This window comes from Leucopleurus acutus (genome assembly GCF_964270905.1).
Source record: "Leucopleurus acutus genome assembly, chromosome: 8".
Lineage (NCBI taxonomy): Eukaryota > Metazoa > Chordata > Mammalia > Artiodactyla > Delphinidae > Leucopleurus > Leucopleurus acutus.
Window position 1 is genome coordinate 108,659,562 of NC_139151.1, and position 22,619 is coordinate 108,682,180.

The following is a 22,619-nucleotide window of genomic DNA, read 5'->3' on the forward strand; positions in this document are numbered from 1 at the left end:
GGGGCAGCACCCAGCCAGGAGCAGGCTGCAGGGGGTGCAGGGTGAGCGGTGGCGGTGACAGGCTGGGGGGGCCCAGGTGAGCGTGAGGGGTTCTTACCACATTTGGAAAGCCTCCCCGTCATCATTTCCATACAGTTAGTGGTGTCTGGAGCACAGAACGGAGAGAGGGGGAGGGAGACGTGTGAAAAAGGCTTCCGGCTCAGACCTCAAGCCGGATGCTGCCTGCAGCCTCGGCCAGGCCCTGGGGGAGGGGGCGGAGCCTGGAGTGGGGTTGAGGGGCTGTGGCCAAGGGGTGGGGCTCAGGTGGGTAGAGCCTGGAGTGGGCGGCTCAGAGAGGAGGGGCTCAGCAGAGGGCCAGCCTGGAGTGGGGCCCCTCTCCTGGGCAGTGGGGCGTCCTGCCTGGCCCGCCCTCCCTTCTGCCCTCTGGGCCCAGGACACAGCCTTGGAGCCGAGAGGGCCAGGTCCCCGGCTGCGGTCTACGCTGCCGCCTCCGTGTCCGCACCCGGGCTCTCTGTGGCTCACGTGGCCGAGGCTCCCATTCGCCCCTCGACTCACGGTGGCACACCCTCTCCCGCTCTCTGCGGGGCTTGGCCGTGTTGGGGCTGGGGGTAGGGAAGGCAGCAGAGCCTGGGGTGGAGGGCGGCTGCCTCACGGCCCTCACTGGGGCCTCCCCTCCCTGGGCTGGGTGGGGGCCCTGTTGGAGTGGCCACCAGATCTCTTGGCCTGGTGCCCGAGGGGCCCCCGCTTCTGCCCCCTCCTCCAGTGGCTCTAGGACTGAGCTTGCTGGACAAGAGTGTCCAGTATGGGGGGGAGGGTGTTGGGAAAGGCTGACCCCTCGGGGAGGCCTGGGGACGGGGCCAAGGGATGGGCTGGGGCCCCGGAGTGGGCTCCCCAGGCCCAGGGCTCCCTGAAGGAAGGCGGGGGAGATGGGCTTGGCCCAGGGCAGGCACCCAACAGTCTCCAGGGACGTGGGCTTGGGCCCAGGGCTAAAACGGGGACGGGGCCCTGCAGAAGGGCCGTGTCCGCCCTGCTTACTGCTGGGCCTGGGACCTAGAGCAGGGCACGTTCGCCGACAGACAGAATGGTATCCCGTAGGGTGGGACTCTGCATGGCCAGGAGCAACGAGGGACCGTGGCGCTGGGCGGGGTGGGTGCAGGCACGGCTGTCCCCTGGGCGGCACACCAGGCCCCTTGCTTGCCTCCCTGAACAAGCTCTGTCCTTCCCCAGCCTCGGTTTCCCCCTCTGAGCACTGCTCTGCTCCGACGTGGAGGCCTTAAAGGCACCGGCCCCTGGGCCAGCCTGGCTCCCAGGGCCAGGGTGTCGGGGCTCCTCCAGCCCCAACCCACCAATAGGGCAGTGAGGCACACGCTGGGGGGAGAAAAGGGGGGCAGGTGAAACACAGACGATGGAATGAGGATGGCAGGGGCGGGTGGACAGTGGGGCAGGTCTGGCCTCTAGGACCCTACACAGAAGCACAGACGGCTGGCCACAGGGGGCTCTGAGAGGTGGGGCTGGGCTGGACCCTGTGCTCCCCAGACCCCACACCCCGACACAGGCCTCGTGGTGAGCTGCCAGCTCCCGCTGAGCGCACGCGCGCCGCTCGCCCTCCCTAACAGCTCATGCACGTGCCCCCGGGGCTCACCCGCACCCACAGGGCTGCAGCCACTCCCCGCCAGGCGCCGAGCGGCACAGACCCTCAGGCTCCCGGGCCCCTGGCGCCTGCAGGCCTGGGCAGCCCCATTCCTGTGTGGCCCCCTCTAGGCCCAGCTGGGGAGCCCCTGCTTTGACTGGACCTCAGGGCCCCTGTGTCCTGCCCGCCACGGGGAGGGTGGGTGGCGGACAGCCCCTCACATGCCAGCCAGTGTGGGCACCAGGCCCACAGCCCTGGAGAGTGCTACGTGGGGGACCCCTGAGGGCGGCAGGGCTCCCGGCAGCACCTTGGTCACTGCTCTGCCGGAGCCTGCTCTCGCTGGCCTGGGGCCGGGCTGCCCCTGTGTCCAGCCGTTCGGCTGGGTGCTGGGCCTGCGGGGCCTGTCCAGGGCCGGGAGGTGGCCGCTGGACACATGGGTGGGCACAGGGTGCCTCCTCGGGGCCAGTCTGGCTCTCGCAGAGGACCTGCCCGCAGCCCCTCCCTGCCCCAGCGGCGGGGCTGGACACCTTACCTGCCAGCGTCAGAGGCTACTCTCGTAGCTGGTGGCCACCTTCTGGCCCTTAAGCCCAGCACCCCAGCTTAGTCCCGGAGCTGGCGGGGGGGGGTCTACAGTGGACAAGAGGCGCCTTTCAGTGTGGCGTGCTGGGCCTACCCCCCTGGTGCGCAGAGACGGCCGGCCACTGTGCCGGGAGGGCCCTGCTCCCGGGGGTGCACGCGGAGGGGCCGCACCCCATCGCCAGCCCTCAGGGCGGCCCGAGCTGAGCCCCCCCCTCACCTGACAAGTGCTGGGCAGAAGGCTGCTCGTGTGTGCTCAGCAGCTGGGTCTGAATGGTCTCCACGACCCTCTTGAAGCGGCGGCTCGGGCCTGGGGGAGGTCGGGGTGGGTGAGGCGGGGGCAGGGCTGGCCCGGAGCCCCGCCCCCGGGAGCCCCCCCGCCCTCGGCCTCCGCCAGCAGCTCACCTGACAGGAGCGTGAACGTGACAGAGTAGACGCCGTTCTCCTTCTGCGCCGCCCCGCCCTCGGTGTAGGTGATGTCCACCTGGAACTTGACCGGCTTCTGGAACACCGCCGGGCCCCCCGTCGCCTTGTGCTCGGCCCGGAAGCTCGTCTGGGAGATGACGCTGTGGCTGAGGCTGGGGATCTGCGGGCAGGGGGGGGCGTGAGCGAGGAACCCCAGAGGGCAGGGAGCCGGCCGCCGCCCGAGGCCCCAGCAGCACTGGCTCCCCAGGAGCCTCAGCGAGACGGAGCTGCGCACGGGTCGCAGATGGATCCTGACACGGCAGCAGAGAGCAGGGCTCTGAGGGGCAGGCGGGGAGGCCCCGCAAGCGGCAGCGAAGCCTGGGGCTAGAGCCCATGCCCCCGGGGTTAAGGCCCCCGGCACCGCTGACAACAGCGCCCGCCGCTCTGCTGGCTCCGGGGTCTGCGGCCCTGGGCGCAGGCGAGGGGCCTCTGCGGGACTGGGCTGCGCAGCGGCCAGGGAAATGTCCGGCAAAACAAACCCAGGAGGCGGTCTTGCCTCAGAGGGATCGCCCCCAGGACAGGGCTCTGTTGCTTGGGAGAGCACAGTGCTGGCTCGCCGGTTAGAAGGGGCTGAGTTCACATCACGGGGGAAATCTTGGTGTCAGGAGAGGCCTGGGAGGCTCCAGGGAAGGCCCAGACCCGGGGCCCGGAGGAGAAGAGGCTGCAGTGGCGGGGTTGGGGGGACTCAGCAGGGCCAGGGTGCCCACACCCGGCACCAGGCCGAAGTCCCCACCTGGTGCTGAGCTCTCCCGTTCTGAAGGCCTCTGGGAGGAGTGCCAAGCTGGCCCCCAAGCCCTAAGGGAAACTTCGCTGCGCCCAGGGAGGCAGGGTGGCCAAGTGTGTGGGAGGGGCTGAGGCGGCCACCCCGGCAGGTCCCGCCCATACCAAGGCGGGGTCCCGGGCTTGCGCTGTGGGGATGCCGAGGGACCCCTAACCTGTGATCCCGGGGGGCCCGGCACAAGGCAGGCCCCACGCAGGGCAGGGCGGGTGAGGCCTCCTGACACCAGTGACTGTGGAAGACACTCTTCAGGGCTTTCTGCCCCACGCGCCCGAAGATCCCAGCAAAGACAGATGGAAACCCACCCAAGGCCCAAGCACAGCGCACCTCAAAAGCCACCAGTGGGAGGCGAGGGGCTGCAGGAGGCCGGCAGCATGTGGGAGTGGGCAGGGGCACACAGGACACGGAGCCAGCCCTCCAGGACCGTTCTTGAGGCCGTAGGCGCATCCACCAGGCCCAGCAGAGCCCCCCCCCCCCCCCCCCGTCGAGGCCTCAAGTTCCCTCCTCAGAGCTGCCTCGCAGCCGCCCATGCTTCACCCCCGTCTCAGCGAGGGCCCCCCCCCCCGAGGCCCGCCCCACCCCGGGCCTGTGCACAGCCCATCTCCCGGCCACAGTGTGCCTGCTGCCCTGGCCCTGCCCAGGCGGGGCCCCAGGGGCAGCGGCCGCGCGGCGCAAGGCTCACCGACAGGAAGGCGTGGACGATGTCGGCCTTGATGGAGCTCAGCGGCTTGTCCTTGATGACCGCGAAGACCTGTTCCTCCTTCTCCAGGCTGATGAAGTTCCCAAACCAGGACCTTTTGGCGAGCCTGGGGGCGGGCGGAGGGCTGGGCAGGTCAGGGTACGCCGGTCGAGCCCCGAGCCCCCCCCTGGGCTGCGGGCCAGCTTGCTGTCCCAGCCAGACCCTGCCCTGGCCCCGACTCCCCGCCCTGACCCGCCATCGTGACCCTGACCACCCTCCGCCCTGCCCTGCCCCTCACCCGACAGCCCTGATGCTAATCGCAGAGCCCTCAGCCTCGCACCTCGCCCCAACCGCCCCTGCCTGCTCGGGCCTGGGCTGCGCCCACCGGAACCCCACCAGGAAAGAAAGGAGGGTGCGGGTGGGGTGTCCTGTCCTTGAGCCCACCCTGACCCACCCTTGCTCCTCTCTGTTGAAGCCACCATGTTTCGGGGTAACTCGCTAAGCCGCAATCCTGCAGCTTCCTGGAGAAAAGTGCCCCGCCCGGGGCTAGGTGGGGGGCAGGCCAGGGACCACCCTCTGTCCTTGGGGACTGTAGCCCCCTGGCCATCTGCAGCCCCGCTGCCCCAGCCCAGGTCACTCTGCCCTGCTCTGGGGCCCCCCTTCTCTGCGGCGGGGCCCTGCCCTACGGCGCACACCAGTGTGGGGGAGACCCCTTGCCGGCCCCACCATCCTGCCCCCGGGGCTCAGCCTGTGCGGGCCCCTCCCTCGTGTGGGCGAGGCCCGGGACTTGCTCCCGACCAGGAGAACGGGGAGTGGGGGAAGGAGACTGGGGTCGCGTGCGACCGCAGTCTCTGAAAGGCTGGACTTCCGTCTGGCGCGCGGGTCTCCACCTCTTTTTGACGACGGACGCGGCGGGGACGGACGGATGTGACGGCGAGGCCCACGTGGCCAGGAGCCTGAATTCTGCCCGTGACCCCACGAGCTCGGTGGAGGATTCTGCCCCGGCTGGGCCTTGAGACGAGCACCGCTGGCCAACACCCTGAAGCAGGGCCCAGCCGGGCCGTGCACGGGGCCTGACCCCAAGCCACGTGCCGTTGGGAGCGACTGCTGACTGTTGCTCTCACCAGGCAGCTGTAGTGCGGAGACGGCGAGGGCCCCGCTGGCAGACGCGCCCAGCTCAGGCTGGGCCAGGGCCAGGGCCGGCCCACTCGGGCCCGGTGTCTTGCCCCGGCGGCGCTGGCAGCGTGAGCCGCGGGGTCTGAGGCGCGGCTGCTGTTTCCTGCCGTGCACCTTCCCTTTTCCTGCCCGTTTCCAGAGCCGGCTCTCCAGGCCGTGGCGATGTGGCGGCAGCAGGCAGCTTGCCGACAGAGGCCGTCCGCTCCTGCGGCTGGAGCCGGCCCCAGAGACCTGACGGAGGCAGAGCCGCGGGGACACATCCTCCCCGACGCCACGCCGTACTTGGCCACCTTCGCCTCCTTCCCCACATCCTGCCGTCTCTGTGGCTGCTGGCGTGCTCAGAGCTCTGGCGTGCAGGCCACCCGCGCTGCTCACCCCAGCACCGCACTGGGGCCTGAGCCCAGGACGTGGGCCGGGACGCGGCTCTGAAGCCCGCGGCGAGCGCTTCTGCCCCTCCTTCCTCGATGAAGAGACAGAGCAACAGAAAGGCTCCGTGTTGTACTTTGGTGTCTGGTTCGCAAGCAGCCTGCATGAGCCGGGAAGGCCTGTGACAGTTAAGTCTGGGCGTCAACTGGGCCCATTTGGTAAAGGTTGGGTATGCTTCTTGAGAGCAACTTTGAGACGTGACGAGCAGACTCTGGACGTGGCGGACCTTGGAAGGGCCTGAGAGCAAAGGCTGAGGCTCCTGGAGGGGAAGGGATTCTCAGCACTGAGACGGAGAAGCCGCCCTGATTCCCGCCTGCGAAGCCTACAGTCCCCAGGCTCGCCAGCCCCACGATCCCACGGGCCGGTTCTGGAACACGCGGACGCACACGCTCCACTGACACGAGGCTGCTGGCTGCTGGTGGAGGGGACGTCTCAGGGCGGGCAAACACGTCCTTGGGAGGAGTGGGTGCTGGGGGCGCAGCGGCCCCCCAGGGCCACCCATCCGCTCCTTCCCGTCAGCCACGTGCACCGGGTGGCGACGCTGGCCGGGGCCCTCAGGAGGGGGACGAGGCCTCCAGGACTCGAGAATGGGCAGGGGAGGCTGCAGGCCACCTGCACGGTGGTGTCAGCTGCTCTGGGTGGCTTTTTTTCTTGAGTTTTCTGATAAACCTAACAATTCTGTTACAAACGTGGTTGCGAGAGCTTCTGACGACAACAGGAAACCGTGACCGAAGGGAGACAAACGGTGGGATCACGGAGATCCCGAAACCCCACACTTCAGGCTGGCTGCCCTTCCGCTGCACCCCCGCCCGCTCCTGCTGTGTCCACAGGCCCCATGGGGGGTCACGGCGACAGGGTAACGGCAGCTTCTCCTGCCGGGCCGCAGGCTGCCGGTGAGGTCACGACAGGGCGCTGCCCTGTGTCCACTCCGCACTTCACGTTCACACGAGGTGGTGGGGAGCGAAGGCTGGCGCCTCTCTGGGGTCTTCACCCCAGACACACGGGACTCCCGTCCAGACATCTGGCTGGGCTGCAGCACTGCCCCACTGTCGCCTCAAGGCCCTGCTTCCTGCCCTTGCAGGACGGTGAGCCGGGGGCTCGATGTGTCCTGACCTTGGCCAAGGCCACCCTGCCCTGGACACGGTTCCCGCCGGCCGCCCCTCCTCACCTCCTCCCTGAGACCCTCCATCCCTACGAGCCGCCAGGTGTCCGGCCACACTCCGGGCTGGGCTCACCCTGGGAAGCCCCAGTCAGCACTGCCCAGCGCCCCTCCCTGGTGGAGGCCCCCCCGCAGGCAGGTGACCGCACCCCTGGTCACCAAGGGCTGGGGGCCAACACGCTCCCCCATGTGGAGGCCGGGCCTCTCAGCAGGTGTGGACAGTCACCCTGAGGCATGGCTGTGCTCTCCCCTGCCACCCCCAGTCCCAGGCACCCCCAGGCTGTGGCTTCTGAGCACATCTGGGAAGAGCAGCTCCCTCACCGCCCAGGCCCTGACCCCTGGCCTGGCATTCGAGGTGGAGACACAGAGACCCCAGCGCTGAGGGGCCCCAAAGCCCTCAGTGGATCCCCCGGCCTGACACATGGGAGGGTCCGTCACAGACCCCCATGCACTAAGAAGGCGGCGACAGGTCACACTTGACCTCGGGCAGGGCCACTTACTCTGGGGACGACTCCGGGGTCAGGTTGGACATCTCCTCGGGCGTCGGAACTGCACACGGGAAGGACGGGGAGAGTGTGGTGACCACTCCACCCTTCCCCCACCAGGGCGCCTGCGCCGCGGGTGGGGTCTCGGGAGCCAGGGCACTGTCTCCAGCGCCCATAGGCACAGGTCAGCTCCCGGCTCCTGCCCGCGCAGCCGCAGGAGCCTCGGGCCACAGGGAGCTGTCCTGCCTTCTGGTGCTGAAACCGGGCCTCACCGCCTCTGGCCTCCAACCAGCCCTGCTGTCCCGGGATAGATGGTACCGCCCGTCGACCGCGCAGGGTGGCTGGTGGGGCCTGGTGGCCTGGAGGTACCAGTTGACCCTCGAAACCCAGCACACAGGGGCAGGCTGCCTACCACTGCCCCAGCCCCGTGGGCTTCCTCACCACACCCACCCATGCCCGCCCACTGGCCTGCTCTCCTCTGTGGGGCTCAGGCAGCCCGGCCTGAACAGGCCACTGGGCCAAGGGGTAACAATGGAGGCAGGAGGAGTCCCAAGGCCACACCCACCGGGCAGGCATCCCTGCACTGTGGGGTCCTTGACACAGTGGGCAGGCCTGGGGACACGTGGACACTGGGGGTACCTCTCGCCAGCGCCTTCAGGAGGGGGAGGGGAAGACCCTCTGAAGCCGGCCCCTGCCTGCCCCGCTAGCCAGGACGGGCAGTGCTCCTCTGGGCCCCCGCCACCAGCCCCCCCGAGCCCCGCCCACCCCGCGTGTCCCGCCACACTCACCTTGCAGTTTCCGGCGGTGGAAGCGGGGTGACCCCAGGAAGCTGTTCTTGATGGAGTTGAGCCGTGTCCTCCAGGGCACCCCTCCCACGCTGGGGCTGGACGGTGGCGTGGGGTTGGGCGTGCCGGCCGGGCTCTCCTTGGGCGTGTGCACAGGCGTCCCCTTGGGGGTAGGGAGGGGACTGCCCCTCGGAGAGGGGTGAGGGGTCACCTGTATGGTGGGGACAGATTTGGTGTTGGCTTCAGTCCCGGTGGGGGGGAGCCGGGCAGGGGCCGGCAGGGTGGGTGAGCCCGGGGTCAGGGCCAGCTGGGGGCTGAGGCCTCCCGCAACAAGGGGCCGGGCCTGGGTGCCCGCCGGGAGCGGGTTGGACTTGGTGCCCTGCAGCGGCTTGTCGGTCAGCTTGGCCTTGCTCGGCAAGGTCTGGGTCTTGGGCTTGGGCCGCGGGGCGGCCTGTGGAGGGAGGACGTGTCCGGGCCGCGCGGCGCTCCGGCCAGCTTCGGGCTCCACGGAGGTGGCCGGGGCGCAGGCCACAAAGGGGAGCTCGGGGGGCGGGGGAGGCAAGACAAACTTTCTAACAGGCTACAGGGCAGCGCCGAGGGCGGGAGGGAGAGCGCACGGGCCCCCGAGAGCCAAGCGGCCCCAGCACGTGCCCCGCCCGCCCCGCATGCACACACAGCACCCGGGGACCCCAAGGCAGGACCAGCGGGGGCAGGCAGGCGGGGGGGGGGGGGGAGCGTTCGCCACAAAAGAAAAGAACACACGAGGAAACAAACAACACAAAACAAAAAACGTGCAGTTAGCGAAGGCAGCCGCAGCCCACAGAGCAGCAGCTGCCACCACGCGGGCGGCCCCAGCAGCAGGCGGGGGTGGGGGCCCGCCGAGCCGCCCCCACCCGGGCGCACGCTGGCGGCGGAGCTGGGGCGGGCTCACTTACCCGGGGGCTGCTGAGTGGGCTGGTGGAGAGGCCTGAGGAAGCGCCGCTGATGGACCTAGACCTGGGGACACAGGTGCAGAGGGCGGCTCAGACCAGGAAGGGGCCTCCGGCTCTCGGCTTCTCTCTCCCCTCAGGTGGACCCTCCAGGAGGCCTGGAGCCCTGGTTGAGAGCCCCGAGGCTGCCCCAGTCTGCGGCACACCTGGCCGTGCCTGGGGCTGTCCTGCTGTCCCCACCCCGCCTCTCACCAGGCCCAGGAGAGCCCACCGCCCCTTGGGGGCCCCATCAGAGCCCCAGTGGTGCAGCTGGAGACCGTGGGACTCCTTTTCCCCCACGCAGAAGGTGCCCTGTGTCCAAGGCCCAAGGCCCCAGTCCAGGATGGCACGGAGGAGCCCTCGGCAAGGATCTCTCGGGGCCCGGGATGAGAGGGCACAGGGCTTCCCGTGAGCCGATGCCAGCCCCGGTGCCCTGAGGCAGCCCAGCTGAACCCCGAGGCTGAGCTGTCACAGGCCCCGAGTCCTGCACTCCGCCCGGCGCCTCACACCCTGCCGTTTGGGCCACCAGCTGGCACCAGCCCAGCCCCTCCAGGCCCACGGCCCTCCCCTTGCTCACACCACAAACACCTGGGACGGGCGTCAGCAGGGACGTGGACTCGGTCCACCCCGGCCCCATCTGGCCTGCAGACCTGGCCTGGGCCTGGCCAGAGAGAGGCCACCGGCCCAGCATGCCCAGTGGAGACACGCATGTACCCGCCGCCCCCTCAGGGCAGGAACTGGACACCTCTCGGGGCAGGGCCAGGCCTGCGGGGCCTCGCTCCACCACCCCGCGTGGCCTCGGGGGAAAGGAAACGCCCGCTCACCCCTGGGCGCCGGCACCTGCCATCCTTAGAGCAAGGAAACCGGAGGGGTCGAGGCAGCCACGGGAGAGAAGAGGACAGAAAAGAGTGAAGGGCGTCCACACCGCCCACCCGCCAGCCCGGCCACACTGCCCACACCGCAGCTGGCCCCTGGGCCTCGGGCCGGAGCTGAGCCCACGCTGGCCGGTCCCCCAGCACCTATGGGCCGGGGCCCCATGGCGATGACCCTCCGACTCCCACCCCGCGAGCTGACACAGCCCGGAGCCGGGGGGCAGCGCTGACCCTCCTCTCAGCACCCCCGACCCAGCCTGCCCGAGTCCAGGACTGCACTCAGAGCCAGGCCCGAAGCTTCCCGATGCTGAGAACGGGGCCGGGGGGCTGGTCGGTGGCAGCTGGCGCCCACCCCAGCGGCCACAAGCCAGCCGTGAGCTTGCTGCTGGGCACAAGGAGAGCGGAGCAGCAGCAGCGGGAGAGAGGGGAGCCGCGTGCACGCCCTCCTGTCTTAACCAGGCGGTCCCTGGAAACTGAGCTGAGGAAGGACGGCGCCAGCACGAGAGCAGCCAGGGCACGGAGCAGAGCGGGCGAGGCGCAGGCAGGTGCGGGGGGAGGCAGAGGGGGCCCGGGGGCGAGCGAGGTCCCGCCACTGTCACCGCCGGGCAGGAGGCCCTGCAGGGGCGGGGCTGGGGCTCTGGAAGGCCAGACCCTGTGCAGAGACCCCTGGGACCGGCACACCTCCTGCCCCTTCCTAAGGAGCCTGCAGCCGCCTGGGGCTGCCATGTCTACTCTGGCCCTTGCGGGATATGGGCCAGCGTGGGCTGGGGGAGGGGAGCTTAACGAGGGCCACGGAGGCCCACTGACCACAGGGCAAGGGCCGGCCGGAAGGGACCTCACAGCCCGCAGCCCAGGGGCCCAGGGCAGGCAGAGTCTCTGGGTCTCCCGGCCCCTCTCGGGGCCGGCCATGGGCCTCGTCCCAGCAGCCCCGCTCCTCATTCTGGGCCTCAGCCTAGCCTGACCCGGGCCCTTCCCCGGCTCGCTGGAAGGTTCCCTTGCCAAAGAGGAGAGGGCCAGACGCACCTCAGGCCCAGCCCTGCCACCAGGCCCGCCGCTGTCTTTGGGACTGGGGGGCGGGGGATGGGTGGGCAGGGTGTATACCTGTCTTCTTTGCTGAATTGGGGGTGGGCTTCAGCGATATCCAGGCTTTTACTGAACATTGCTTTACTACAGCAGGAACAAAGCGAGAAAAGACAGTTACTGACGCAGCCCCAGCAGGCGGTCCAGGAGGCCAGACCTCCCCGCGGCTCCGCGCCGGGCGCCGCCCACCTGGCCCCAGGCCAGGGCGCACAGACGTGAGGGGCGGGGTCAGGCAGGAGAGCACCAGGGCCACAGCACACCCGGCCTGGGTGACGCGCTTGGCAGGGTGGCCTGGCCGGGCCTTGGAGGATGCCTAGCACTGCCGCCAGCCCCGGGACCCCTCCAGCCCCAGCGGGTGTGGCCTGTTGTGGTAGTAAGTGGCCAAGCCAGAGAGGAGGCAGAGCCTGAGAAGCAGCAGCGGGTGGGGAAGCGCCAGGGCAAGGACGGCTCGCAGCTGAGCCCCCACCCCCACCCCTCCCCGGGCACCCCCGGCCCCCGAGGCGCCCAGGCCGGGAAGGCAAAGCAGAAGCCGCGACGGGGGGCCTCCCACGCCCAGCCCCTGCCCCTGTGCCTGCGCCTGCCCAGGCGGCTGCGGTGTGCGGGGTGTGGGTGGCTGGTGCCGGGAGGGCTGGCGAGCCTTCAAGCTGCCCTGCAGGTGTTGGACCGGAAGCCAGGACAAGGCTCGGGAAAGGTGGGCTGGGGACAGGTGACCTCTCGCCCGGGCCGCTGGAGGGAGAGGTGCACCCCCAGCGAGCGGGACACAAGGCACAATCAGGGCAGGACCACGGCCAGCAGAGACCTTCCCGCTGCTCGTCCCCCCACCCCGTGCACGAGCCCGCGGCGGGTGGGCCACGCGGCCTGGAGGCCTGGAAGGAAGCCCCGGAGGCCAGGAGCCCAGGTCAGAGGCCGAGCCAGCCTGCTTCCCCGGGGAGGGCCTGGCACCACCACGGGGCTGTGGCCTGTGAGCTGGGCAGCCAGTTGAATCCTGCTGGTGGGGCCCAGTAGCCCTGCGGGTCCTCGGAGGCCTGGCCCAAGGGGCCGTCCCCACATGGCTGAAGCCCCTGCCTGGGCGGGAAAGCTTGGTCTCGCCCAGCCAGCCCCGAGTCGGCAGAGGCTCTGCAGGACCTGGGTGCCCTTCCTTCCTCCAGGGGGCACTCTGTTTGCACAGCCCAGACCTGCTCCTCACCCACCGCCCTGCCCCCGAATTCCACGTCCCTGAGCCCTGCACTGCCACAGGTGACCCAGACGTGGGCTCAGCGTCCATCGGGGATATGCCTGCTGGGCTGCAGCTCTGAGCACAGCTTCATCTCTGAGCAGCCCGGCTCAGCCCCCTCAAGTCCAGCTCAGCTAAGCTCAGCTTAGATCTGTTCAGTTTAATCCACTCCAGCCCAGCCCAGCCCAGCCCAGTCCTGTCCAGGATGGCCTGACCCAGCCCGGTTTAACCCAGGCCAACAAAGCAAAGCCCTGCCCAGCTCAGCCCAGCCCAGCCCAGTGTACTCCAGTCCAGCTCAGCTCAGCCAGTCCAGCCCAGCCCAGCCCAGAGTTCAGCCCGGATCAACCTACTTCAGCTCAGTCCAGCCCAGCCCAGATCTGCCCTGCCCAGGGCAGTCTAGCCCAGCTCAGCTCAGTGCAGCCAGTGCAGCCCATGCAGCCCAGCCCCAGGGCCGGGGGCGCAGAGAAGAGCCAGGCCGGGCCCAGCACAGCCCGTGAGGGGCCCCGTCGCCGACTGGGCCGGGGCACCAGGAGGCAGAGCGCTGGGCCCTCCCAGAAGGCACGCACCTCTGGCCGTGCTGGGCCATCTCGATGGCCCGCCGCGCAGGCACCGGGGAGCCGCCGTCCGTCACGCTCAGCACCTCCATGGACTTGCGCTCAGGCCGCCGCTTGCCGTGCCGGTTCAGCATTGGGGAGTCCACGCGCTTCCGGGGAGGGTCTGCGTGCAGATGGGGGTCAGGGCCGGGCAGCCTGGAGGGGGCAGCGTGGGCCGGCCACCCAGGGACCTCATACCTATCTCGTTCCTGGGCGGCAGGTCCTCGTCCTCGTGGCTGGGATACCTTTCTTTCCGGTCCAGGAGGAGGAAGTAAATCATCTTCTCCTGGTTCTCCCTGCAGCGGGCGAGAGGCGCCAGGAAGGGTGGATGGGGGTTCCTGGGGGGCGGTGTTCCCACCCACAGACTCCACCAGGCCCCGCCCCGGCGCGGCTCCCAGACGCACTCCTCGGACAGCAGGTCCTGCAGCAGCTTGTTCCGGTCCCGGAAGCAGCCCAGCGAGTGCATGCTGTCCAGCACGTCGGGGTCGATGTCCTCCAGGCTGGGCAGCGAGCGGATCTGCACCTTGCGGGGGATGGGCTGCTCCGGCTCGGGCTCGTTCTTGCCTCCTCTGTGGGTGACAGGGCACCGCCACCACCAGTCACTCACCTCTGGCCCAGCCTGAGGCTCCTCCGCCCCCCGCTTCCTGGGGCCCCGAATCCTGCTGCCTTCCCTGTGCCCAGCCCCTGCACACTCCTGCGTCCTGCATGTGCCCAGCGCAGGCCGGCCCAGAGGCCCCCAAGAGCTGGCCGGGTGGCCCGAGGCTGGAGGCAAGCCTGCGCTGGGCCCCCTGCCCCGGGCCCCCTGCCCCCCCCCGCCCCCCCTAGCAGGCCCTCCAGGCCACAGCGCAGGCAAAGCAGGCGATGAGAGGAGGAAAAGCTACTTACATATACCAAATGTGTTTCTGAATGTGCTCTAGCTACAAGGAAAGAGAAACAGGGAGTTAGTACGACGAAGGAGCAGAGACCACGTTAGGAGGCCATGAAGGAGCAAGGAGGTGGGGGCCTGAGTGTGGAGAGAGCAGGAGAATGGGGGAGGGGAGGAGGGAGGGAGGAGGACCCGGGGGTAGGGAGAGCCTGGAGGCGGGGGAGGGGTGGGGGGACCATGGAGAGCGGGGAGAGCACGGGGCTCCAGGCTAGCACCCCTGACCCTGCCTATCTCAAGTGGAAGAGAAAACGCCACCCTAGAGACAGCAGAGAGCTGGGGAGAGTGGGGGCTGCAGGCACGGCAGAGGGAGTGGGTGGGGGGTGGGAAGCAGGAGCCCCCGGGGCTCAGGGCGGGAGGCCTGAGGGAGGACAGCAGGGGGAAGCAGCCAGGGCTCAGCCCACCCGTGCGGGAGGCGCTGGGTGCAGGTGTCAGCAGGAGGCTGGGGCGAGCCCCGCCCTCCACCCTGACTAGGGGGGCTTGCTTGGGGAGGGCGGCCTCTTGGGCAGTCCTGCTGCCCCTTCCCCGAGGGACCTGACATCCTGGCACGAACCGAGCCCAGAGGAGGCCAGAGACGGCTGGCTGGGGCTTCCCTCAGACCCCGACCACCCCCTGGCCACTGGCGTCGGTCATGAGGTACTATTCGCGCGTACAGGGCAGGCCCCGGACAGCCGGAGTGGCTCCGGGCTCCTGGACCGCGCTCGCGCGCGGACGGCCCTGCGCACGTTCACGCCGGGCGCGCGCCCGCGGCCTCCGCCCCGCGCCCGTGCGCCCAGGTGCGAGCTCGGGGGGAGGAGGGACGCACCGTGAGGCGCCGCGTGGCGTCCACCTCGATCATGCCGCGCAGCAGGCTCTGGCAGTCGGGCGGGATGAAGTGCGGCATGTGGAACACGCCCCGCTTCACCTTCTCCAGCAGCTGCCGCAGGTTGTCGTCGTCGAAGGGCAGCGCCCCCTGCCGGCGGGACCGGGTCACCGCGGGGGCGGACCGACGGCGGGCCGGGATGGGGGCGGGGGCGAGGGCGGGGGGAGCCTCACCACAAGCAGGGCGAACAGAATCACGCCGCAGCTCCACACGTCTGCCTTGCGGCCATCGTACTTCTCTCCCTGTGGACAGCACTGGGGTTGGTGCGGGCGCAGGGCCGGGGTCTTTCCGGGGATCGAGGGGCCCAAGGGGAGAGTCTGGGAGGAGCTGGCCCCGTGGGCGGCGCCAAGGACAGGAGGCCAGGCCCCGGCCTGGGGGTCCACGATCTCCGGGGCAGGGAGGCCCCCTAGGCGGGACAGGGACCAGGGTGGGGGCGCGTGGTGGGTTGGCTACTTACCCGGATCACCTCCGGGCAGGCATAGTGGGGGGACCTGGAGGCAAAGGCAGCAGTCAGGGCAGGAGACTCAGTACCCACCGCGCACCCAGCCGTCCCGCCCCCTGCGCTTCTGGACCGGCCCCAGGACCGCAGCAGGTGGAGACGGAGGGAGGGGCCCTCCCCGCTCCCCGCTCCCCGCTCCGCCCCCACCGCAAACTCTGCCTGGGACGGATGCCCCACTGTGGGATCCTCAGGCCCACCAGGAGGCCCCAGGGCTTTGGTGCCGATTCCCTCACAGCCTAATCCCCCTGCCTGCTCCTGGGGGAGGCCCAGGCCTGGGACCCAGGGGCCCACCTGCCCTGCCCAAGGAGACGGTCACCAGAGGCTGGACCGTGAGGCACCCCCATGAGAGTGCTTGCAGCCAGGAAGCTGGCACGCCAGCCTCACTCCCAAGCACGGCAGGGAGCTCCCAGGGCAAGACCGGCCTTTCCGAGCCTGGCCACAGAGCCGAGGGATGTAATGGGCCAGGCGGGTCGCCTGCAGCCCCTCACTGCACCAGGGAGACGGTGCCAGGAGCAGAGCCGGGGCCCTGCCTCCAGCCCAGGCTGTGGGGTGCTGGGGGGCCCTGGGGCCGCGGGGCCACCTGGCTGGGCAGCCGCGGGGCCAGGCTGTGGGCGGGGCAGCAGCCCCTGGCCTATGGAGAAGCGGCAGCCGGTCCGGGGCTCAGCTCACCCGCAGCTCGTCTCCAGCAGGCTGTCGCCAACCTGCAGCGACGCCATCCCGAAGTCCGCGATCCGGATGTTATTCTTCTCGTCCAGCAGAAGGTTTTCTGGTTTCAGATCCCTGTGGCTGGGAAGGAAGGCGGGATTGAGGCTGACAGGGGTGGGAGCTGCCGCCCCTCCCGAAACCCCGCCCTCACAACATGAGGCCAATGGCAGCGCTGCCTGGTGATGTCACCAGCAGCCAATCGGAAGTCTCCTACGGGGCAGACGGCTTCAAGGTGGCAGGATAGGACAGGGACTCTGCCAGCAAGGGGCAAGTTCTGCTTTGCTCCCTGAGGTCGCGTTCCCCTTCGCTGCTCCCACCACCACACCTACTCTGGGCCGAGGCCAACCTGGAGCCCCCAGACCGAGGGTGCCCTGACCCCAGGACCCCTGAAAAAACCAAGGAGACTTGGGTGGGCACCTGGCAGAAAGCTTTCTGATGCCCCTGGGCTGGGGGGCCAGTAGAGGATACACTGCCTGATCCAGGGGGAACGGGGGGAGTGCAAGAGTGGGGGGAGGCACACCTGCAGGGACGGGGGCTAGCTGGTGGGGGACAGGGCACCTGGAGGGGCGGGGGACGCACCATATGGAGTGACTGTGGCAGAAGTCTAGCGCAGAGATGATCTGCCGGAAGAACTTTCTAGCCTCTTTGGGGGTCAGCCTCCCCTTCTTGACAAGGTAGTCGAAGAGCTCCCCACCAGACACGTGTTCTAGCACCAGGTATCTGCGGGGGACGGGTGGGCGTCGGGTGGGCGCACCCAGCCAGGGCACCGCTGCCCAGAGGCAGTGGGCCACCACCCCATCCCGGCGCCATCCTCCACCACGTCCCGGCACTGGGCACCCTCAGCGGGTGGGGTCCCCGCCCGCCTCCAGGGAAGCAGGTCCAGAGGAGCAGGGCCACACTGGGCCCCAAGGCGAGAGGGGCACTGCAGCTGCTGACCTTCTTGCGAGCCTGAGGCTTGGCCCTTCCAGGCCCTCCCTGGCCACCCCGGGCTGGGCTCCCAGAGGAGCGGGGGGGACACACAGACACTCAGGCCCTCAGGGAGCCCTGGCCAGCAGGGCAGACCACAAAAAGGCATGGGTGGGGGACAGGGCACAGCTGGTCTCGGAAGATAGGGGGGCGGGTGTGGGACGAGGGACTGGGTGGGTGTGGCCGGGAGGCAGGTGGTGAACGCCCCCAGCTTGGCTCACGGCTGGGGTGATCCGGAGAGTAGGGGTGAGCTGCTGGAGGCGTGGGCTTCCCATGGCGCCCCGGGTTCCATGGGGACCCCACGCCCCTCTGCGGTGAGCAGTGGGCCGTGTCCAAGCTGAGCCTCCCTGGAGTGGAATCTGAGGGGCTGGTTTCTAGGGGTGGGCGGGGGGTGGTCCAAGACACGTGGACACGGATGCCTGCGGGCCTCAGGGGAGCTGGGCCTGGAGGGCTGAGCACAGGGCCCGAGGAGCCCCTGGTGGGAGCCAGGGAGGGGTGGTTCTGGTGGGCTGCGGTGGCTTGGGGAGGGGAGGTGGGTGACAGGGGACGTGCGGGACCAGGGCTGGTGAGGATGAGGGTGTGGGCCTCGGGGGGCTGTTATCAGGAGCTGGTCTTGCAGGAATGGAGGGGCTGGAGCGGGCGGGGGGGCAGCCTGTCTGCAGAGAGGAGGGGTTGGGGGGAGGAAACGGCTGGAGACACAGGGTGGGGACACTGGGTGGAGTTCGAGCAGAGGCGGGGCCAGTCCCAGGGGACCTGCCCTGCTCCTGAGCGGGAAGCCACAGCACAGGCCCAGCGGTGCCCCAACCTCGGTGGCAGAGGTCCCCTGCCCGCTCCCCTGCCTCCAGGCTCCCTGGGCCGCCTTGGGACCCCCGGGAGGGCTGGGCCCACCAGCACCAAGGCCGGCCGCTGTCCACCATGCTCCCGGCATCCTGTCACCCGCCTCTGCTCGGCTGTGCCCTCGCCTGGCCTGCTGTCCGGGCCCCTCCCTGCTTCCTGCCCCTCCTGGGGGCCTCTCCCCCTGCCTGGCACCCCCACAAGTATCTAAACAGAAGGAGGCAGTGTGACCGGTCTCCTGTGTGCAGAGGTGGGCAAGGCCTGCCCAGCACCCACCCATACCCCAAACTCATGGATGTCATCAAGACACTGCCAGGTGGGTCCCCACGTGGGCCTGTGGCCCTCACGGGGTCCCGATGGCGGCTTCAGCTCACCAGTGTCGGGGGCCCAGGACCACCACCTGCTTCCCACCCCCAATCCCGTGGTAACCGGGGCCCTGCTCTTCCCAGGGCCCCCATGGGGGGCGGCTCTTGTCATCCCATCTGCAGTTAAACACTCAGAGTTGGGCATTCATGCAGCGCTGGGTCCCCGGCTGGCACAGGAAGAGAGGGAGGCCCGAGAGCAGGCGCTGCTTGTCGGAGGGGCTGGGGCTGAACCCGGGCCCCCTGCTCCCCCAGGGCCACTTCCTGCCCCCACCTCCCCTGCCCGAGACAGCGCTGCAGCGGCTAAGGCCAGCCTGCATCAGGGGCCCAGTCAGGGCTGGGCTCGAGGCCTTGAGGGCCCCTGGGGCAGGGGGCCTGCGGGGACCGTGCCAGGCCAGCCCCCTGCCCACACCCCCTCGCCCAGCTGCCCGTCCTGAGGAACGCTCTGGCAGAACCCCTCCCTGAGGGACGCGGCCCAGCAGCCAGGCCTTTCCTACGGCCACACACGGGGCAGCGGCAAAGCTGACTCCCCCGAGGGGACCCTGTGAGCGGCCACCCACATCCCCAGGGAAGCTCGCGGAGGCCACACAGCGGGGGACGTGGGGGGCTGGCACGCGGGGAAACGTCTGCCAGCCTCAGTGGCCTCGGTGGTGACAGGAGGCCAGCCACGCTCAGCATCCCGACAGCAGGCTGGGGGAGGGGCCTGGGTGGCGACAGTGCGGTCCGCCGGCCTGGGGTCCCCACCCACGTGAGGGAGCACGCGGGGGCTCCGAGAGGCTTGGCACGGGGTCCGTGGGAGCCCCCAGCAGAGCGGCGGGGTCCTGAGGCTCGCGGGGGCCGGGAGAAAGGGCCTGAGGTGCTTCTGCCCCTCGACACCCCCCTCCCCCGAGTCTGCTCCCCACAAGGCCCCATCCTCAAGCCAGTGGCTCTGCAAGTCCCCGCTGGCCAGCCCTGGACCTGGTCAAGGAGCAGTGACCGCCATGGCCTGTCCTGCAGACCCCCTCCCGGGACGGCCCCCCTCTGCCCCCCAGCTCTCCGGACCCAGCAATACCTACAAATATTTTTTGTTTTCATAGACGTCGTGCAGCTTGAGGACATGGGGGTGCTCGATCAGCTTCAGGATGGCGATTTCCCGCTCCACCTGCGGGGAAGGGGGCGCCGTCACGGCAGGCCGGGCTCATCCCCCGACCCGTGCGCCGCCCACCCGCCCGTCCAGGCTGTGGGGTCACAGAGCCCCCGCGATGCTGGGCTCCTGGGGCAGGTCCAGCCTCGCACTGGCATCTCTACCCCGTGGGCCGCCTCCCTGCCCTCCCCCAGCTGCGCTCGGTCCCTGCCAGGCCTCCGGGGGGGCCCCGGTTACACCCCCGGGTCCACTTCCACTGAGATAGCTCCTGTCTCCCCACTCAGATATCTTGTGGCATCTTGACCTTAGCGCCCCAAACTGACACGTAAGACCCGCCCCCAAGCCGGGCGCTGGCCAAGGCAGGATAGGAATCTGTCAAGCCGCCACCAGCACCGCCCACACCCCATCCAAACGGCCGCCACCTCCCCTTAAAACCAGCCCGTGGCGCATCCCCCAGGCTTCCCCAGCTGGGCCCACCCGGTCCCCCCCTGCCCCCACCGGCCAGAGGGGTCCTCACTGTGTCACTGGCCGGCGCCCACCACGGCCCACCTGCTTTCCTGCCCCCCCCTCTGCCCCTCACCCCTGCCCGCTGAGAGGACAGCCGTTCGGACAGATGAGCAGACAGACGGGGAACAGAGCCTGGGCGGCCCCTCCCCGCTGAGTGTCTGGTCCCACCCAGGAGTCCTCCAGTCGCGTGGGGTCTGCTTCAGTCCCTAAGAGGACCGGACTCCACCAGGGCTGGGGGGATGCTGAGGTGGGGGGAGCAGGGAGGAAGAGGGGCTGCGAGGCCTCCTGGGACCCCGCACTTCCTCTTCTCCCTCAGAGACAGGGGTCTCCTCCTGATCCTAACGGGGGAAACTGAGGCCAGCCAGCCCTCTCAACAGATGGGGCAGCAGGACCCAGCAGGAACCCCCTTCCCAGGCAGCTCGCCTGCAGCCTGGCTCCACCCCGCCCACTGGGCCTCCCCACCTCCCCCGGCCGCCCCCAAGCTCACCTTCATCAGTACAGACTCGCTGAGCTTCTCGCGGTTGACGATCTTGACAGCCACCTTCTGGCACGTGACACAGTGAATCCCCAGCTTCACGAGGCCTGGGGGCGAGGGGAGCCCTCAGACCCCGTCCGGCCACCGCCCAGGCCCGACCAGCAGGGCCCCTCCCGCACCCAAGCCCGGCCCCTCACTCAGCGCCGGGATCCTGTGCCCCTGCCCCCCAGCCTGTCTTGGGCCAACCCCAGGCCGACGTCTGCCCTCCCGCGCTCCCTGGTCGCTGGCCAGAGGCTGTCCCCAGTGTGGTCACTCTGACCCACGCCACATACCGGCCCTCTGCCCCCCCAGCTTGGGCCCCGGCCAGCGACACCTGGAGTCCCTCCCCCAGACCTTAGCCGGAGCTCAGCCCCTCGGCAGGGGAGCCAGGGTGCCCTCAGGTCCCACCGGCCCCTCCCCCACCCGTCACCCTCCTCTTGGCCTTCAGACCCCCCGGACAAGGTGCCCCCGACCCCTGTGTCCAGCTCCCTGCTCTCCCCAGGGCACCAGCACAGGCCCAAGGCCCCTCCCCGGCAGCTGCGGCCCCGCAGCCCGCCTCCCTGCATCTCCCGCGGGACAGGACACTCCACCGATTCACCTCTGCTGTCGTCACCACGCTGCAGGGAGCCGCAGTCCTGGTCACTGCCCCCTGGCCTCCTGGCCTCCGCTGGACCTTCTGTGGCCTCAGACCGAGATGCCCTGCATTCTCCCCTCCCAAGCCCGGGCCCGACCTGGACGTTCCCCCAGGTGGCCTGTGTTCCCCGATGGGCACGGAGGTGACCACCATAGTTCAGGCCACCCCTGGCGTTCGGGCACCTGGATGCAGCGTAGGACGACCTGCTCCCCACGGCACTGCAGCCTGGGTTTTGAGGGATGTGGAGCGCTGGACGCCCCTCGGTTTCATTCACACTTTGCCGACTCTGCTGCTGCTGCTTTAGTTACGACCTTGACACAGTCTCACGGTTCCAACCACTCGGGTTTGCACTTGCCCCTTTTTACGCTGCTGAAGGGTGGCTCTAACGATTTGCAAAGCCCTTTGCTTTGTACGGGAAATGAATTCTTTGCCATGTGCATCGAAAACACCTTCCCCTGAGGGGCACGTCTCTTTATCAGGCCTTCGGGGCCACGAGCAGTCACACCCTCCCAGCAGTGTCGCGTCCTCCTCCTTCCTGCTCCCCGTGGGCAGTGAGCCCGCTGGCGGCCGGGAGATGACCTGTGCCCCCCAGACACGGGAGCAGCAGCGGGCAGGGCTGGACGAGGGGCGGGGGACCAGGCCCGGTGGAACCCCTGAGCCCTGAGCCTGGGGGCCCGGAGCTCCTCGGCTCAGGGAAGGACAGAGGTCCCGCGGGGGGGGCCCGCTGAGCCCCGGCTCCCACCCGGGAAGGGCTGCGGGCTCCTGGGGGCTCCCCCCAGCTGCCTTTGATCCAGAGCCCGAGCCCTGGGATTGCAGGTCAGGAGCCGAGCCCAGAGAACGGGCCCCGGGCAGCAGGAAGAGCGCCACGGGCATCTGCAATTCAGAGCCGTGGCCCAGGACTGCTCTCCACAGCCTCCAGGATGGGAACCGGGCCTGGCACTGACCCCTCCACCCCGACTCCAGGCAGGTCTGGGCCCAGACGCAGAAACGGAGGGGGCGCCGGCCTGGGTGAGAAGCAGGCTTCTGCCTGGCGAGGCCCCCAGACAAGGTGCACAGGCCTCGAGGAGCCGCAGCAACGGCGGCCAGGCCGCTCCCCGGGGGCACAAGTCCCTAATGCCCAGGACAGACGGCCCAGAAACGCCCCACAGATGAGCCTCACACCCGTGCACACACCCTACACGCGTGTCCTCAGGGGTCAGGGGCACGCGGGGAATAAAGGGAAGTGAGCTTCAACTCAAAAGGGAGCTGGACAGGGACGCAGGCGGCCCTCCGGAAGTGGAAAACTAAGTGGCCTCTAACACCACCCCCATCACTGACCACCACAGCAGCCAGCCTGCTGACAGAGTGCTGGGGCCATGCGACATCGGGGACCTCACTTCACAGATGAGGAACTCCATCACCAGCTGGTGCACAGAAAGGCCAGGAGGACAAAGGACCCAGTGGACAAGGTGCCCTGGACGAGCCCCATGCCAGGGCGCGAGCCTGCCAAACCTCACAGCTGCTAGCGGGCCTGTGGGCTGGGCCCCCGGCCAGGACGCGTGGCTGGGTGCAGGGGGCTGCCCTGGGCCGCGTCCTAGAACTCTGGTGGCTATCTCCCTGCCTTCACCTTCCTCCGCTTGCTGCCTCTTTCTCTGAAAGTCCTCTGCCCACAGACTCCTACACACCCCTCAAAGCCCAGCAAGGAGGTGCCCCTCCTGGGTGAAGCTTCCAGGCCGCCCTGGCTGTGCTGGTCTCCTTCAGCCCCAGGGTCCTCTGGGGTGGGATGTTTGGGTTCCAAGCAGTCCTGCCACTTCCCTGGAGGCGGGG

At 69.5% G+C, this 22,619-nt stretch overlaps 1 protein-coding gene across 6 annotated transcripts in view; it reads right to left on the reverse strand.

Moving 5' to 3' along the window:
• BRSK2 (BR serine/threonine kinase 2) overlaps positions 1-22,619 on the reverse strand; it is a gene marked incomplete at both ends in the record, with an annotated part of 62,166 nt that overhangs the window by 1,335 nt on the left and 38,212 nt on the right. For 2 of the 6 annotated variants that reach the window (XM_082845668.1, XM_082845665.1), the window contains 19 exons: positions 98-145; positions 2,427-2,516; positions 2,612-2,792; positions 4,132-4,255; positions 7,390-7,438; positions 8,163-8,370; positions 9,095-9,155; positions 11,101-11,166; positions 12,859-13,009; positions 13,084-13,181; positions 13,290-13,454; positions 13,771-13,802; positions 14,613-14,759; positions 14,843-14,911; positions 15,127-15,160; positions 15,838-15,954; positions 16,453-16,593; positions 19,091-19,176; positions 20,153-20,247. In XM_082845668.1, coding sequence (XP_082701794.1) covers positions 98-145; positions 2,427-2,516; positions 2,612-2,792; positions 4,132-4,255; positions 7,390-7,438; positions 8,163-8,370; positions 9,095-9,155; positions 11,101-11,166; positions 12,859-13,009; positions 13,084-13,181; positions 13,290-13,454; positions 13,771-13,802; positions 14,613-14,759; positions 14,843-14,911; positions 15,127-15,160; positions 15,838-15,954; positions 16,453-16,593; positions 19,091-19,176; positions 20,153-20,247 — 1,962 coding nt within the window. Of the gene's footprint in view, positions 1-97; positions 146-2,171; positions 2,258-2,426; positions 2,517-2,611; positions 2,793-4,131; positions 4,256-7,389; positions 7,439-8,162; positions 8,371-9,094; positions 9,156-9,951; positions 9,976-11,100; positions 11,167-12,858; positions 13,010-13,083; positions 13,182-13,289; positions 13,455-13,770; positions 13,803-14,612; positions 14,760-14,842; positions 14,912-15,126; positions 15,161-15,837; positions 15,955-16,452; positions 16,594-19,090; positions 19,177-20,152; positions 20,248-22,619 lie in introns of those variants that run through there. The other 4 variants (XM_082845669.1, XM_082845667.1, XM_082845666.1 and 1 more) reach the window with 3 other exon arrangements.